The 17255-nt window shown below is 46.9% G+C and overlaps 1 protein-coding gene across 2 annotated transcripts in view; it reads right to left on the reverse strand.

The window, feature by feature from the left end:
- Positions 1–1584: 1584 nt before the first annotated feature.
- The window catches only part of RAB26 (RAB26, member RAS oncogene family), a 219860-nt gene continuing 204189 nt past the window's right edge, over positions 1585–17255 (reverse strand). For both annotated transcript variants that reach the window (XM_038417887.2, XM_038417890.2), the window contains exons 6-9: positions 10655–10720; positions 7376–7432; positions 6699–6775; positions 1585–5995 (exon numbers count right to left, since the gene is read on the reverse strand). In XM_038417887.2, the coding sequence (XP_038273815.1) occupies positions 5893–5995; positions 6699–6775; positions 7376–7432; positions 10655–10720 (303 nt within the window). In that variant the 3' untranslated portion in view covers positions 1585–5892. The remainder of the gene's footprint in view (positions 5996–6698; positions 6776–7375; positions 7433–10654; positions 10721–17255) is intronic.

A 17255-nucleotide genomic window follows, 5' to 3' on the forward strand; every position in this document is an offset into this window, starting at 1 on the left:
CATCTTAATAACAAGCTTGATAACACATTCTGGCCAGATGTTTAATCTAATTCTACCCTAGTTGATGCAATGAGGAATTTTTTAGTTTACTGCTCTGGGCTTCAGTAATGGATAGAGAAGTCAGTCACTTTTTTTTTTTTTTTAGCCCAATGATGAAAGAAAGCTGTCTTGATATTTGGAAAAAAACTAAGCTGCAAAGAAAGTCAGATTATATTGAATAATGGCAAATTTGTGACAATACCAAACAACTTGTTTTAGTCAAGGAGAATCTAAGAATGGCCTCTGAGCTGGATTCACTTAATTTTCAATACTGAGTATGGAACTCAAATTTTCATAGCATTAGATACTTTGTCAAATGTTTAAGTCATTAGTGTGTATATTTGATGGTATCCTGAACATAGTATCCATTGGATAGGTCAGGACCTCCAGTATAAAAGCTCTATTCTTTGAAGCAGTTTGGCAGTAGTTGTGCAAAATGCAGTGCTTTTCACAGCCTTCCTTGGTGGAAGGTATGACAATGTAGGCTCTAGAGGGAGAGAGAGCAGATTAGTCTATTCACATCACAGGTTAAGATGAACTGTATCAGTCTGTTACTAGCAGGATTTAATAGTAAATTCACTACAGTTAACTTGTTGAGGTGTATCTTCAAAGAAAAGTGTGGAAGGGTTAAACCTTTGATTTAACTTGCCTTGGAATTATGCAGAAAACTCCTGTTTTTTTAGATACCTACCATAAAGTTGAAGTTATATTGGCCTAGCCTAGAGCAGTAGACAATGTAGATGTTCTGAGTAGAAAAGTACAGGAGTGAACATTGGACTCTGCCTAGAGTAAATTTGGGGAGCAGGTGGGAGATCTGAAATGTAGTTTACTTGGTGAATCTGTTCCTGCCTGGGTAGGTATGTGATCTTTCTCCCTGGTGCAATTCAATCCAGCAGTGCAGTCAATTTAAATTAGAAAAGGTTCAGAAAAGAGCAAGTAAAATGATTAGGGGTTTGAATGGGTCCCATATGAGGAGAGAGTAAAGAGGCTAGGACTTTTCAGCTTGGAAAAGAGACGGGGGGGGGGGAATATGATAGCGGTCTATAAAAATCATGAGTGGTGTGGAGAAACTGAACAAGGAAAAGTTATTTACTTGTTCCCATAATATAAGAACTAGGGGCCATCAAATGAAATTAATGGGCAGCAGGTTTGAAACAAATGGAAGTTCTTCACATCGCACAGAGTCGACCTGTGGAACTCCTTGCCTGAGGAGGTTGTGAAGGCTAGGACTATAATAGGGTTTAAAAGAGAACTTGATTATTACCTGTTAGGTTCACTTCCCTCTGGAGCACCTGGCATTGGCCGCTATTGGTAGACAGGATACTGGGTTGGCTGGACCTTTGGTTTGACCCAGTATGGCCATTCTTGTGTGTGTTCTCTATGATGGAAGTAATTGAAAGATCAGAAATTGTAGTACAGGTGCTTCCTACAGTAATGGAATGGGTTTTTTGTGGGTTGGGTAACTAAACAGCTGATGGTGTTGGGTTTTATTTTTGTTTCTACTTAGCTCTATTTTGAAACCAAGATACCACTGTAAAGACAGGCTCATTTAAAAAAAATTTATTAAGAGGAACAGAACATTAAAAACTGTAAAACAACTGACAGCAAGTTTTTAGTGCACACAACACTGAGTTCTTAGGCATGTTTATGATTAAATGTACTGAATAATTCTTCCTCGCTTGGTGGCAGTAAAATCCCATGTAAAAATAGATGCCAAGAACTTATACAAGTCCCAGGAGGTGCTGCAGTAGAGTCTAGGTTAGTTTTGAGAAATAGACTGCAGAAGTCAAGCAGCAGAAAGAGGGCTTTAATCAAGTGCAGTGGGATATTTAGTCTTATTTTTAAAGTCTAGGCTTCTAACCAGAAAAATATCAGTTATTTGATACTGGCTGTCAATTTCTGCTATTAAAACAATCAGTGTTTGCTTCACACGGGGGAAATTTAATTGGGGAGGAAGGCAGGAAAGCACACTGCAGTGACATTGACATTTTTTACTCAAATATCTGATTTTAAATAGTTCTATTCCTACTGGCAGATTTTAAAGAATGGAGATGGGGGTTCTTTTCAGGTTTATTAAAGACAGCAAATCTCAAAGGATTATGCTGTGCTAGAAGAATGGCAACAATCTACCAGAACTTTAGGATTAAGTATACTGGTGAGTTTTCCAGAAGGATTTTGCAATTAGCGGTCACTGTTTGTTTGGCATCTCCATACAGTGAATGAGGCTGGTGTCTTGCAGTGGGGGCTCACCATATGCTTCTCCGTACTGAGAAAGTTCAGGTGCTGTTAGACCACTGAAAACTAGTTTTAAAAGCAGAATCTATCAATTTTCAGTTTATGGGTGATTTCACTACATTAGGTACTGAAGGAATGGCCTAAGTTCACTAGTGCTGGGTTCTGACAACTTCCGGGTCAGTGGCAGGCAGGGGGAAGTACTTCCTTTAGGTGCCACATAGAGGCACCAGACCCAAGGAGAGGAGCAGAAAGCTCCATGAAGTCCTTGAAGGACTTTGCTTTGCAGATCAAAAGGAGAAGTGTGTGCTCCAGAGGCCAGATCCAGACTGTCATTGCCCAAATGAACAGTAGTGATGCTCTAATGTCCCCATGTATATTTCTGCTAGGTCCTCTCCTAGCTCTAGACAACTACCTCTGCCTAAAAAGAAAAGGAGGACTTGTGGCACCTTAGACTATCAAATTTATTTGAGCATAAGCTTTCATGAGCTTCAGCTTGTGGCACCTTAGACTAAAATTTATTTGAGCACAAGTCCTCCTTTTCTTTCTGTGGATATAGACTAACATGGCTGCTACTCTGAAACCTACCTCTGCCTAGGAGTTCTGCAAACACTGTAGTGACTCAGAATATTGGTGCACAGTCAGTAGCAGCAGAGTCAATAATAGGAATGCCACTTTTCTCCATTAATATTTTCAGCCAAAGAGGTAATGTGCAGCCTAATAAGAGAAGGAGGACTTGTGGCACCTTAGAGACTAACAAATTTATTTGAGCATAAGCTTTCGTGAGCTACAGCTCACTTCATCAGATGCATTTGGTGCACCCAATGCATCCGATGAAATGAGCTGTAGCTCATGCTCAAATAAATCTGTTAGTCTCTAAGGTGCCACAAGTCCTCCTTTTCTTTTTGTGAATACAGATTAACACAGCTGCTACTCTGAAACCATTCTAATAAGAGGGAATGAGGCTGGCTAAGAAAAAACCTATTTGCCAGCTGGGCAGGCAGGACAGCTGCTGATGTTAGCAAAGCTCACCTGCACACTAATGCCCTTGTCCAGACTTCTCTCCAACTCTTGTTCTGCCTTTGCTGCTGCTAAGCTTGAAAAAAGTGAAAATATCCAAAATTGGGTGATTTTAAGGTGGATAGTTCTGTGGTCTAATGCGAGACTCTTGGTTATTGCAACACATGGCTACCTTTACACAGAGCAAGTAGCTTATGATTAAAAGGTAGCTTCTTGTGAGGAAACAATGTATGTGCTGTATTTACTCACACAAAATAGTTTCTCTGGAGAATAGGCAAGAGATCTTAAACTATCTTTGCACTGCTGAACAAATGCCACTTAAAACATGCTGTCCACTTGCTATCTTTTTTAAAAAAAAAAAAGTGTTCCCTGCCTGTGGCTTCTGTGATCTATCAGACAAGTTTGCTGAATCCAGTGCAGTAGTTGCACTTCACTGGGCCCTGCTACATGGCACACTAGCTGCATGGAGACAATCTGCATGATGCATTTCGTTATCTGCAAACACTTGCAGAGCAGCATACTGAGTCCTATCCAATAGCATGCCTGGTGGGGTCAGTTATTTATAGCGGAGAGTTGGGATTTATCAGCATCTCCCTCTTCAGGCCAAGGTTCACATGTTACCTGCTGCAGTGCTGGATAGCTGTCCAAAGATTATCAAAACTTTTTTGGTAAATTTTGTTTTGAAGAAAAAAATGGTTTTTGGTTTATGAAAATAATGTTTACAGGTTAAGCAAAAATCTGAAAATGAATGAGAAATTTAAGGAAAAATTTCCAGGGGAAAATAATTGCCATGTTTTGACAAGGCCTGGGTTGCAGCTTTTCTTTTTACGACTCTTCCTTGCCCTTACGTGGCTACTAAAAATGCATCAGACTGACCTCAGAGTATCTGCAATTCTTTATACAACGCTCACCATTAAAGTAGTTCATTGTGGAAAAGTGACTTTCTCTGCAGCCTGAGACCATTGCTTCAGTGGCTGTGCCTGGATCCTGTGTTCCTTTCAAACTCCAAGCTCCCATTGGCAGGAGCAAGGTTTAGGTGGGGATTGAATGTAGCATCCCAACTTAACTTGGGTCAGCTGAACAGAACAAGGGGCTTGATTTTAATGAGCTAAGTGATCCCCAACTGGTTTGCAACTGGTGGGGGTTTGATTTGCTGATTAAAAAACTATTTATTTCACAATTAAAGTGGTATTGGGAAATTCAGTGCAATTAACCCTGATAGTCATAAATATGAAATTTGCAACTATCTGCAGTTAAAAATCCCCTTTTGGCAACAATGTCTCTGAACTCTCCCAAACATTGCATTTAGAAGTACATTACAAAAATAAGTGCTAAAAGACAAAGGGGCGGGGGATTCCAATGAACAGTGCTGGCAAAGGGCTTTTAACAAACCTGTACAGTTAAAACCTATAGCATTCTCCTTGGTTTTCTTTAGCTGAAAGCAAGTTCTATCCCAAAAGAGTTTTAAAGAAATCAAAGCAGCATTGCAGTCTGAAAACACTATCACCCACATTAAGATAGTTAGAATAAGCTGCAATACAGTGCGGGTTTTTACTTACTCAGAATAGTAGAAACAGCAATAATGGAGAGCAAAAGCCTTTATCAAACATGTAAACAATCAGGGTTTCTCTGTACAACAGGTACGTTTGCAGGAGCTTACTCAAAACAAGACAGCTAAGCTCTTGTCTTTTGCAGGGCAGAGCAGGCGAAGCCTCTAGCAAGGAATATATGTTTCACAACATGGTAAAATTGACGTATGTAACAAGGGAGAGACTACAAAAATGTTTGCCTTGAAAACGAGATCTTTCTTGGGCATGTATATAGATCTATAATACACACAAAATGTACCCTGGGCCAAAATGTTTTCATAATTGAATCCCGAGTAGGAAAAGAAAAATGGAATAGAGCGGGGTAGCCTAGAAACAGAGTTATGAGTGGGGGAAAGTTTCCCTCAGTCATATAATAATACTGAGCACTTCTATAGAGCCTTTTGAACATTAATCCTCACAGTGCCCTCTATTGCTGGGTAAGTATTGTCATGCCCATTTTACAGGTGGGGAAACCGAGGCACAAGGCGGTCAAATGACTTGCCCAAGGCCACAGAGGGAGTAAGGATCAAGAGTCACCATGATAACAGGAGTTCTTGATGTCTAGATGGGTGTGTGGACCAATACCAAACTCCTCTTTGGACATGTTAGAGAAAGACTGCATCAAACCCATGTCAGGATTAGCAACTGTTAGCTCACAGGAATGGACAGGTCCCCAGTGACTGATGTGGAACAGACATTTTTGTCCCCCTGGGAGGAACTTGGAAGTTTTACACCCCATCTGAAGCGATCACAGCATGTAATTAACGAATACTACTACAATGGGGCATTGGGCCGCAGTGCCTGGAATGAAGTGGCTACACCAGAGCCAGCGTCGGGGCTGCCAGGAAAGAGCCTTTTCTTCTGCTCCTTTCACTCCACATCTCAGTTCATCTTTATGAGAATACACAGACAATGAACACACATGCACATACTGTCCACGAGGAGGGAGTGTGGCACATGAACACTTGGCTTGAGTCTCTATACAGCTGCCCTGGCTGCTGGAGCCTGCGCTTTAGAATCTGCAGCATCCTGAGCTTCTGACTTCCTTCTTCACGTAGTCATGAAGCTTGAATTTGGGCTCATTGGGCAGCTTCATGGACCTGTGTTTCAGCTCCCTGCAGGGGAGACAGACATGAGGTTATCGCTTTGCCTGTTAAAAGGAACCCCCGGGAGCAAATCACAGGCAAGAAAAGCCTTTATCAATGCCGTCTTCATCGCAGTGCCGTGGGCCATGGCTCATTCTCAAGCTAAGCCGGGCTGGGCTGGGCTGGGTACTTGGGCTGTGGTTCAGGAAAGTGTCTCTACTCAGGAAAGCATTTAAGCACATGGTTAAAGTCGCACTGAAGTTACGTTTCAGACGTCAAGTTAAACACGTTTAAGTGCTTTCCTAAATCAAAGCCTTGGATGCAAGACAATGCAAGAAAAAGCCTTAGAATCAACTCATCTTGCTCCTTAGATACAATTGGTACCAAAAATTAATGGAATTCAGAGTCAACTTCAATGGTTTTTATGGCCATTTCTCAGAACTTTCCCCCGCGTATACAAAAGAGAAACAAATCCCAGAGGCTGGTTTAAAGATGGGGGCTGTGATTATTTCTTGGTGGCAGAAGAGGGCTGGGGTGAAGCTAGCTGACCCACGCCGTACCATGGCATGCTAAGATAGAGGATAATGCCATGGCAGTGGCAGGCTGTAGTTTCTGTTTCATTGTTGAATGTTCTGTGAACTCGTTTTGTGTCAGTAAGGGAAGGGAGCGGAGAAGTGGGAGCGGTGCAGATTGCATTCCAACAGGAGAGGCAGCAGTAGGACAGTTAACTTACTTTGCAATGGCCGTAAAGGCCAAGTCGACATTCAAGCCGCTTTTTGCGCTGGTCTCCATAAAGGGCACTCCGTACTCCTGCAAGACAAGACCCGTCTCAGTACGAGACCCATCAGTGGTCCAGGACAGGCCACGGGTTCATGCTGTCTGCTTGGTACAAGAGAGCCCAGCTCCAGAAACAATCCCTAACAAACCCATCTGACTCCAGATGTGCAAAGTGACAGAGGCTTTGGAACCTGACTCTGCCAGAGAATGGTCTTGAGGGGAACATGGCATTTAGGGGAAATCCTGGGAGGACAGGAGGGTTTGCTAGGAAAAATATCAGGGGGGGGAGGGTTATTCTGCCAAGCACTGAAAACAGCAGCGAGGTGGTGAAGCAAGGGCAGCGTGAGGGGTGAGAAGGGGCTGGGAAAGCACAAGGAGAGGCAGAGAGCGGGAGAAGGGAGAGGAGAGAGAGGGGAAAGAAACACAAGAAATGAAAAAGCCCGGCCATGCAAGGCAGCACTGCGTAGGCTCCTTCCCACTACAAACTGGCCCCTGCACCAGCCTTCAGCCCTGGGGACTCATTGTTTAGCGGATGTAACCTCACAGCTTAACCGTAAATGCAACTTTCCCAAGCAAGTGCAAGGAGCAGCTAATTTATCTGGGTGAAGTCTTGGGCTGCGAGGACACACGTACCTTGGCTAATTTCTCTCCGTCTTCCCTTTTTACCACTCTGTCCTGGGTCGAATCCACCTAGCAGTGATAACAACAAAGAGCAGTTTGCCCTGGATCAGCAGAGCAATGTCAGGCAACGCTAAGGAGCGCGCGCTGACAAGGGCATGAACAGTGAAATCGCTCAACACCCCCGCCCCCCGCAGCGTCACCAGGAAAGCACATTTCACTTCACTGACTTTTCTCCCATACATGTGTTGGGGAGGCCAGCTGGAGTTGTTGGAGCCGAGAGAGCACAAGGAGGGCCGAGGCTGTGATTTCTGTGCCATGATTGGTTGCTCTATGAAGGGGCACATGGTCTAATGCTCAGAGCAAGAGAGAGAATTGAGGCTCCTGGGTTCCATCCACGGCTCTGTCATTAACTTGGCCTTGAACAAATCCTCTTAGCTACTCTGTGCCTCAATGTCCCGTCTGTAACACGGAGAGACGAATACTTCCCGGTCTCGCAGGGGGGATGGGAGACAGCATTAACTTATGCCTGTTGAATGCAGTGAGATCCTTGAATGACGGCGCCATAGCAGGGCAGAAAGACTAGAATTATCGGGTTGGAGAACTAAGTAATGAATCGACGCACATGGGGCTTCAGCCCCGGAGAGAAATTAAAGCCACACTTGTCCAAGGAGTCTCCTGCAGTGAATGGATGGAGTGGCAGGGCTGCCCTAAACCGATTCAACAGGGAAACAAGCGCACATCTGATGTTTGATCCCTATCCAGTAAAGATACAATCAATCCAGGTCAACCGCTGGGTCACTGCTCTGTAGATAAAGGGGAAGGAACCATGCGCGGGGGTAAGGGGTGGAGAGCAATGTACCCTGAGGGTGTGGAAGAGTAGGCTGGAGTAGAAATTAAATTCAGCGAGTTCCAGACAGGGTCACCAAGGCATTCACTTCAAAGAAGTTCCTAGAGACACCCTGGAATGAACAAGAGAGGCCCTTCAATAGACCACTGGTCCATGCACACCCAGGCAGATGCAGGCAGGTCCTGATCAGACTCATCATCCAGCTGCTGGTACGATGCAATAAACAAGAAGTGTTTGTAATTCGCTTAGGTTAGCGGAAACAACCAGCACTGTGATGGAGTTGGCCTCTCGTTTCTGGCAGCAGCCCCCTCCCTGGTAACGGGAACGGAAAGGCTAAAGTGGGATTTGTAAGTATGATCTGAATGAAGACAAGAACGATTCTTTTAATTCCTGAAGCTTTGCTTCCAATTTACTATTCCTGGGAAGGCTTCTGTAATGTTCTTGCAAATCAGCTCTTATGACACTAAGGAGGGAACAGTCTCAGGCCAACAAAATTGGAGTCTGGTATCAGAGAAGAATGTGACATGCGTGCCTGGCTCTGGCTAGCACAGCTCCCGCTCTCAAACCCGGGGAGCAAACCCAGGGGAGCAGCCAGAGAAACATCAGGCTGCTTGGATCCACAGGGCACCTGGCCTTACTGGGAGATGCCCAGGTTGAGGATACAGCTGGTTGGGATCCATGCTAGTTCACAAGTGAGTTGGGTTCAGCCCTTTGACTCCTGGCCGGGCGGCTGACCACAGTTTAGGTGTCCCAATATTTATCACTAAAGAGAGAGAAGGCAAGGATATGTCCGTCCGGATCTCCGCTGCTCAGGAGGGAAAGCAAGTGCTGAACCAACCGTCAGAGAAGCATGATCACTGATCCCCACAGGCAGGGACTGACATATAGCCAGACTCTACGGACACCTCTTCATTCCTCCCACTAGGACCTGTTTTATAGACTAGGGAAGAAACTCAGTAAAGCAGGTCTCCAAACAGGCCTGCGTGTTCCATAATGAACATGCCCCTGTTCCTCCGCAGCCTATCCATGGATTTCTCTCATTTCATAGGCACGCAAGAATCAAACACTGGCCAAGTAATAACGCACAGACCCAACCTGGGCTACCTCTAGAAAAGAGGACATTAAGGGAGGACATCTATCGTGATCTTCAGATACTTGAAAGGCTGCCATAAAAAAGATGGAGAAAAGTTGTTCTCTCTTGCCACAGAGGGCAGGGCAAGAGGCAATGTGTTCAAACTACAGTATTTAGATTAAATCTCAGAAAAAACTCCCTAACTGTAAGAACAGTCGGCCAATGGAGCAGACGCCTTTGGAGGACGTGGAAGCTCCTTCTCTGGAGGTTTTCAAAAGGAGGCTGAAGCCATCTGTCTTGGAAGGTTTACGCACAACAAATCCTGCATCTTCGCAGGGGGTTAGACTATGGTTCTATGAGGTTTAGGATTCTAAACTTAGGTCAAGTAGCTACATTGCTCAGGGCTGTGAAGAATTTTGCACCCTGTGCGATGTAATAAGGTCAACCTCACCTCACTGTAGACAGAATTAGGTCAATGGAAGAATTCTTCCATTGACCAGGGGGTGGATTTAATACAGCGATGGAAACACCCCTCTGTCACTGTAGTAAGGGCCTGCACTACAGTGGCGTACAGGGGCTTGCAGCCCACATTCCCCCCACTGTGGAAGCCAGCAAAATCTGTTAGTGGATTGGGCCCAGTGTCTGCAAAGTGCCTCAAGATCCTTGTAGCAAAGAGGTGATAGATGCCCTAAGCATCACTAACTCTGTACAGTAGGGTCTGGGCAGGCTGACATCAGGCAACGATGTAACAAAGTGAAGAAACAGGAGTTTCCCCCAAGCAGTATCACACACCCCAATTTCGCAAACCAGCTGAGTCAGAGGAACAGGGCTCTGCCAACACAGACCTCCCCAGACACAGGACACCACCCACCTCCATGTCGGTAACTGCTGCCCCACCCCAGGGTCACTCACGCAGCTGGTAATTTGGATACTCAGAAAGGGAGCCCAGATCACTGGTAAGGGTCAGGCCCTTGGACCAGCAAATGCCACAGCACAGTGAGGGCAGGGCATTTAGCCCAGTCTGCATCCCCCCATAACCTAATTCTCCCGATTACATTTGCTAAGAGATCTTGCTGAGGGCCCAGCAGCACCGGAAGCCTCCTGGGGAGGTTCCCCAGCTCTGAGTGATGCCTGTTTCACGGAGTGTAAGGAACAAAGCGGATTTCCTGCTAGCTCGAGGTGGAGGCATCCTTGGGCTCCCAAGAGCCCACAACATTTCATGCCAATGTTAGGCTTTGAAAATACGTCTGCAGATGGCTAATGCCCACTACTGCGGAGCTCCCATAGGCGGGGGGCGTCCTGGATCTGATTGGCAATGAGACAGTGTGACTGCCTGGAAACTAGCTTGGCTTCGTGGCTGGGTCCAACTCACCTTATTTCCCAGGAGCATGAGGACCACATCTTGCTGTGCGTATTCATGGATCTCGGTCAGCCACGCCTAGGAGGGAAACAGAACAGAGGCAATGGGTAGAGACAATTCCGGACAGAGGAGCTCCGAGAGGGAGCAGGCCGCAGTGGGGCCAGTTCACAAAGCTACCCGCTTCCCAGGCCTGCCACCCGGGGGACACGCTCAGTCCTGGCGGTGGGAGACGTCTGATCCATTCACTTCATACACGTGCTACCTGATTGCCGTGTTTTGCTATTCACATGACTGTGGCCTTTCCTCTAAGATCAAATACAGCATCCCTTTAACATCTTAGCGGGGGACCTGCAGGGAGACAGACTCAGTCCCCTATAGCGCATGCATTTCCTAAAGCCATGATGAACGAGGCTAAACAACGTACTGGAAGAAATTTGGGCAAGTCTCAGCATCTTCCTCTGCCCTCAGTGATGTAACAGTCATGTGGAGCTGAGCACCCCCTGGCGTGCAGTCTCTGATTTAAAGGGACAGGACAGCTGGGGAACTGATTAAATCGTTACAGGAAAAAGATTTCTGGCTGCGAGGACACGTATCAACAAGGGCACGTTGTTGTTGCTCGGAGAGCGGCTCTTTGACTGCAGACACCAGGAACGCTAACAAGACAGACCTTGCTGGGCCCTGCCATTAAGGCTCAGGGCTGCCGAGAGCAGGGACACACTCAGCACACTTACCCTGCGGGGCGGGGAGGCTGGGTTGAGGGGGAGGGTATCTAGGAACAATTTTCATAGAATCATAGGACTGGAAGGGACCTCGAGAGGTCATCTAGTCCAGGCCCCTGCACTTGTGGCTAAGTATTATCTAGACCATCCCTGACAGGTGTTTGTCTAACCTGCTCTTAAAAATCCCCAATGACGGAGATTCCACAACCTCCCTGGGCAATTTATTCCAGGGCTTAACCCCCTGACAATTAGGAAGTTTTTCTTAATGTCCAATCTAAACCGCCCTTGCTGCAATTTAAGCCCATTGCTTCTTGGCCTGTCCTCAGAGGTAAAGAAGAACAATTTTTCTCCCTCTGCCTTGTAACAACCTTTTATGTACTTGAAAACTGCTATCATGTCCCCTCTCAGTCTTCTCCTCTCCAGACTAAACAAACCCAATTTTTTCAATCGTCCCTCCTAGGTCATGTTTTCTAGACCTTTAATTATTTTTGTTGCTCTTCTCTGGACTTTCTCCAATTTGTCCACATCTTTCCTGAAATGTGGTGCCCAGATCTGAACACAAGACTCCAGTTGAGGCCATATCAGCATGGAGTAGAGCTGAAGAATTACTTCTCGTGTCTTGCTTACAACACTCCTACTTATACATCCCAGAATGATGTTCGGTTTTTTTCCCAACAGTGTTACACTGTTGACTCATATTTAGCTTGTGGTCCACTATGACCCCCAGATCCCTTTCGTCAGTACTCCTTCCTAGTCATTCATTTCCCATTTTCTATGTGTGCAACTGATTGTTCCTTCCTAAGTGGAGTACTTTGCATTTGTCCTTATTGAATTTCATCCTATTTACTTCAGACCATTTCTCCAGTTTATCCAGATCATTTTGAATTTTAATCCTATCCTCCAAAGCACTTGCAACCCCTCCCAGCTTGGTATCATCTGCAAACTTTATAAATGTACTGTCTATGGTATTATCTAAATCAATGATGAAGATATTGAACAGAACTGGACCCAGAACAGATACCTGCGGGACCCCACTTGATATGTCCTTCCAGCATGACTGTGAACCACTGATAACTATGCTCTGTGAACGGTTTTCCAACCAGTTAGGCACCCTCCCTTATAATAGCTCCATCTAGGTTGCATTTCTATCAATAACCCATGGAGGCAGAGGCTTTGGGGTTGGTTTGTTTAAGAGGTGAAATGAGTGATTGGAGCAAGATTCCAAATACTTTCGCATCCAGAGGATTTGCAGGGGGAAATGGCAGAGCTCATACAACCTGCCTGCAATGCAGCCAGCGTCCCATTACAGGTAATGGCCCTTGGGAGAGGGCTTGCAAAGAGCAGCTGCCTCCTCCCTCTTAGGGATACAGAGGGCAGCCCTCACCCTCCTCCCCAGGTGCCTCTCCTCCTCTGCATGCTGACTAGATATGGCAACAGAAGCAGGGGGCACAGGTGCTGAAACTAGGGGTCTGCTGCACCCCCTGGCGGGAAGTAGTACTAACAACCCAAATATATGGTTTCCGCCTTCAGCACCTGCACTGTAAAAATCGTCCCAGCACCTCTGGGAGTGGGTCATAGAGCTCCTTCCATCCCAGGCACCCCAAGTGCCGCGCCTGCCTCTGCCAGTGTTACCTACGGGTCAGGCAGGAACCGAGCACAGGCACCTGCTATCTAAGTACTTCTGTTGCCCTCATCACCATCCTGTTTGACTTGTCCAAGATCTCACACGCACCGGCAGCATCACAGCCAGGAACAGAACCCTGGAGTCCTGATTCACAAGCCCCTGTGCTGACTACTGGGCAACTGTGCCTTCAGACAGCCGGCCCGGGCAGGCCAGGACTCATACATCTCTCCATGTCATGGTCTCTCTCAGCTCTGTACCAGGCAAAGTCTCTCTATGACCTTTGCTCGAAACTCTGTTCAGGAGAGGGCACAGCAGCTGGGCTGGATTCCCGATGGCTGCTGATTCCCAGCGGAGTGGGGCACTTCACTGATGTATTAACAGACCCTACTAAAGATTAGTGAACACAGTCTCTGGAAGGTTGTTCCTACTCTGGGTACAGCCCTAAAGCCAAGACGACTGCTTAACATAAGAACGGCCATACTGGGTCAGACCAAAGGTCCATCTAGCCCAGTATCCTGTCCTCTGACAGTGGTCGATGGCAGGTGCCCCAGAGGGAATGAACAGAACGGGATCATCAAGTAATCCATTCCCTGACACCCAGTTCCAGCTTCTGGCAAACAGAGGCTAGGGACACCATCCCTGCCCATCCTGGCTAATAGCCATTGATGGACCTATGCTTCTCTGCTCTGCTTTTCTGAGCCTCCCTCTGATGCAGTCTAATAACAGTCACTCAGAACTAGGGGCCTCTGTAGCCACTTAACAAGAACTTTAAAACTAAATTGATCAATTTCTGCCTTGAAAGGCCATTTGAGTCACATGCTTATTACCCTGCTGTTCTTCCTGTGCTTTTTTTAAAGGCTGAAATTAATGTCGTGTCCAAGAATACATTCGATAACCAGGTTTTATCTCACTTCCCTCTGAAGGGCTGGGCTGGAATTAGAGTCATTCTCCTTCCAAGAAGGGGCCTATCATCAGATTTTTTGTTTTCCTTGAGGAGTTAGTGTTTTTGACCATCTTGACTTCTTATCAGTACTGCCTAGCCTAGCTTTCCAGCTCTGAGTCAAGCGTTTTGAGGGAAGAGCTCCGGATGGTTCTCCGATGGCATTAAAGGCCAATGGTGCACTAGGAAATATGTGGAGAAATAAGAAACAACAACAGTCCTGTCCTGATGGGGGCTGGACCTGCAGCCCCCCCTTAGTTGACCAAGAGCAGAAATGACCAACAGGAGCTGGTTGTTCTGTTTTCATGGCTGACATTCAGATTTAAAAAGAAAAAAAAAATCATGAAAATGCTTCAGTTTCTAGGAGGTTATTACAGAAATTTTAAAAATAATGTAGATGTTAGTCCCTCGACCAACTCACCAGTATTCAAGGGACACCCAGTTCTCGTTACAATCATGAATCAATAAGGATGTAGCGTAACAGGAGCTGAGCAGCAGAAACCTACTCACCCATTGAGCTCAGTGAGCGTACTCAGGTGAGTAAAGTGTGCAGGATCAAGACCATAGTGAGAAAACAATATTGAAATGGGACGTTTGTCCAAAACGATCAGATTTTTCTCTAAAAGCACTAAGTCAGGGAAGGCTCTGTGTGGATCAGACATGCCATGCAGCAGCACTGCCTTCGCTAGCCTCAGTAGACAGTAGTTGTCTTGGTTGATTCATCCAACGAAGTGGGTTTTAGCCCATAGAAGCTGGGAATGGGATGCAGCAAGCTCCTCCTTTGCCAATCCCTCTCCTTGGGACTTCCCATGGGCTCCTCACTACACGCTGCAGCCTCAGTGGGCCGGCCAAGGAGCGACTGGACCACGGCGATGGAATTCTCTTCCCCTGCCATGCACGGCCGAGACCCGCTGGCAGGGAGCTGGGGGGAGACACTCAGCGTGTTATTGCCCATGCTGTGGCGACAATGAATCCTTCATTGTCATTCAGGGGGGTTGGGGCGGGGGGGGTGGGAGGGGTGAGAATGCAGCTCCTTTCACTAGCACAAATTCACTCCCTTGGGCCCTGCTATTTGTACACTCAAGGTCTAGAGTCCAGCAGCGTTTTTAATGAATTGATTAATTGCCCTGGTGGGAAGAGAAAGGCCCGGTATTCATCGGAGCCCAGCCAACACGCTCCCCGAGCTGCACAATGACAGGCAGGAGAGGAACGGATGGGAAACTGATGCCACGCTTGTCTGAATTGGACAGCCTCATTATCACCAGGGTCAGGGTGTGACCCAGAGAGACTGGCTGACAGGAACAGTTAGAGAGTGTGACTCAAATGCAAAGGCAGATACATCAGGTTGTCAGCTGCCAAGTCGACAACACACAGCATGAGCGATGACCCCATGACATGGGGGGAGACAGCACAAGGCAAGGTGCCATTAAATGCAACACTGACTCCCTTTCTCAGAGAGATGGTCACTGAGTTTTGTTAGTGCAAAACTGTATATAAACACAAGTATCTGCTAAAGTCATCGTGCACTGAACCCAGCAATGCACACAGCGACCATGCTGCTTACGGCAGCTGTTCTCAAGCTGTGCCACTACTGGCAACTTATTAGAAATCCACTGATTACAGTGACAGAGGAGGGGCACCAAGGACTGCTGAGCTTTGGAGGAGGTACACAAGGCCTGAAAGTCTGAGAATCGCTGATTTAAGGGATTGGGCCAAGGCATAATTCAGTGTCAAGGAACATTTTAAAAGGTGACAGGGAATGCCAAGTGATTAACTCTCTGAGAGCTCCTGAATCAACAGTCTTTCATTAGAACACAACAATTTAAGGACAAAAATATTATTTAGAGTCAGTGCCAATTTCCCTGGCTATAAATGGGCTGCGTGTGTGGATGATAAACGTTGGGGAACCAGTGAATCGGTGGATTCCAGTGCTGGAGAGGGTGCAGAATTACGCTGAGTTCCACACAATGGATTATTCCGAGGAGGGATTTAGTCATGCCTGTCAAGCTCCTTTGCATGCGGAGCTTGGTTTTACTACCCCCCAGCAATCAATTTGCCACCTCCACCAAAAAGGTTTTTTCTCAAGTATTCAGCACAATCGGTGGCTGCTGTTGGCTGAGAGGACAGCAGCTTTTCAGGGGGAGTCTCAGGGTTTGGCTGCAGCGCATTAGGCTGAGAGCGAATGGGGGACTTGAATAGAATAATTAAAATTGTAGCCAGCTGTGGGCTCGACAATGCAGCCCAGAGTCTATTCTGTGGCTGGTCAGCCACCACAGGGCAGAGTTTATGAAGACCACAGGTGTGGACAATACGTCCCACAGTCTTTGTAGCCAGGTAGCAGACGCGGGAGAGGTACTGAGATCTTGGGGTCTTCCCAGCAACCTTTAGACTCACGCCAGCATCCTCTCTCTTCTCTGGCCTATGTTATGCAGGCTTAATGGTACCTTCTGGCCTTAATTAAAATTTCTGGATGAGTCCACAATGGACCCAGCCGAAAGCCAAGTCTGTAGCCTTTTGGGGAATAGACTCCAATGAAGCAGGCCCAACCTACTCAGCAGAAATGTCCTGGAGCTGGGCTGGAGACAGGGTCTTTCCCCTGGGGGGGTGAAGAGCAGAATGAAAAGCTGCTGCCCCAAAATTGGTTTCTCCGGCCCAACAGCTATGGGAGTGAACTGCAGCTGGATTGCACCTTCTGTAGCCTGCTTTGTAGTGATGTGAAGTTACCATGTTTGGAAAACTATATGGGAGCAAAAGTCTTTCCCCCCACATCACTGACTCGACAGCAAAGCTGCTGCGGAGGGAGACAAGCTAACAGAAGTCACTGCTTGGCAAGTGCATTACTTCTAAGCAGGAAGTGGGGGCTTTAACCGTTAACAGCGCAGAACTGTTCTGGGTCCATTACTTTATGATCAGCAACAGAGCTCGTGGCACTTGACCAAACCTGTCTGAAGGCAAGGTCCCCTCCCCAGGAGCGTCCATTCCCCAACCCCGACAACCGAGGGGCCGGGCGGCTGGGTTGCCCTACGGCCGCAAAGAGAAAACAAGCGGCTCGTAGGAGGCAGTGCTAGAGCAGCGGGGTTTAAAGGAGGGCGCTTGGCACGCGGGCACTAGAAGGGCAGCGTTGGCTCCATGTGGACAAGCTGGAAAACTCCAGGACGAGCCTGTGATAGTGATGAGACTCAGCTCACCTGTATATTCCCAATAGGCTGTGCAAGCCAAGGGGCCCAGGAGACAGGCAAGTACCATTAGCCCCATTTTGCAAGTGAGATCACAGAGACTAGGTAAAGTGGGAACGCAGGCAGGGGAGATGGAATTCACTGGGCTGACGTT

This window comes from Dermochelys coriacea, chromosome 10 (genome assembly GCF_009764565.3).
Source record: "Dermochelys coriacea isolate rDerCor1 chromosome 10, rDerCor1.pri.v4, whole genome shotgun sequence".
Lineage (NCBI taxonomy): Eukaryota > Metazoa > Chordata > Testudines > Dermochelyidae > Dermochelys > Dermochelys coriacea.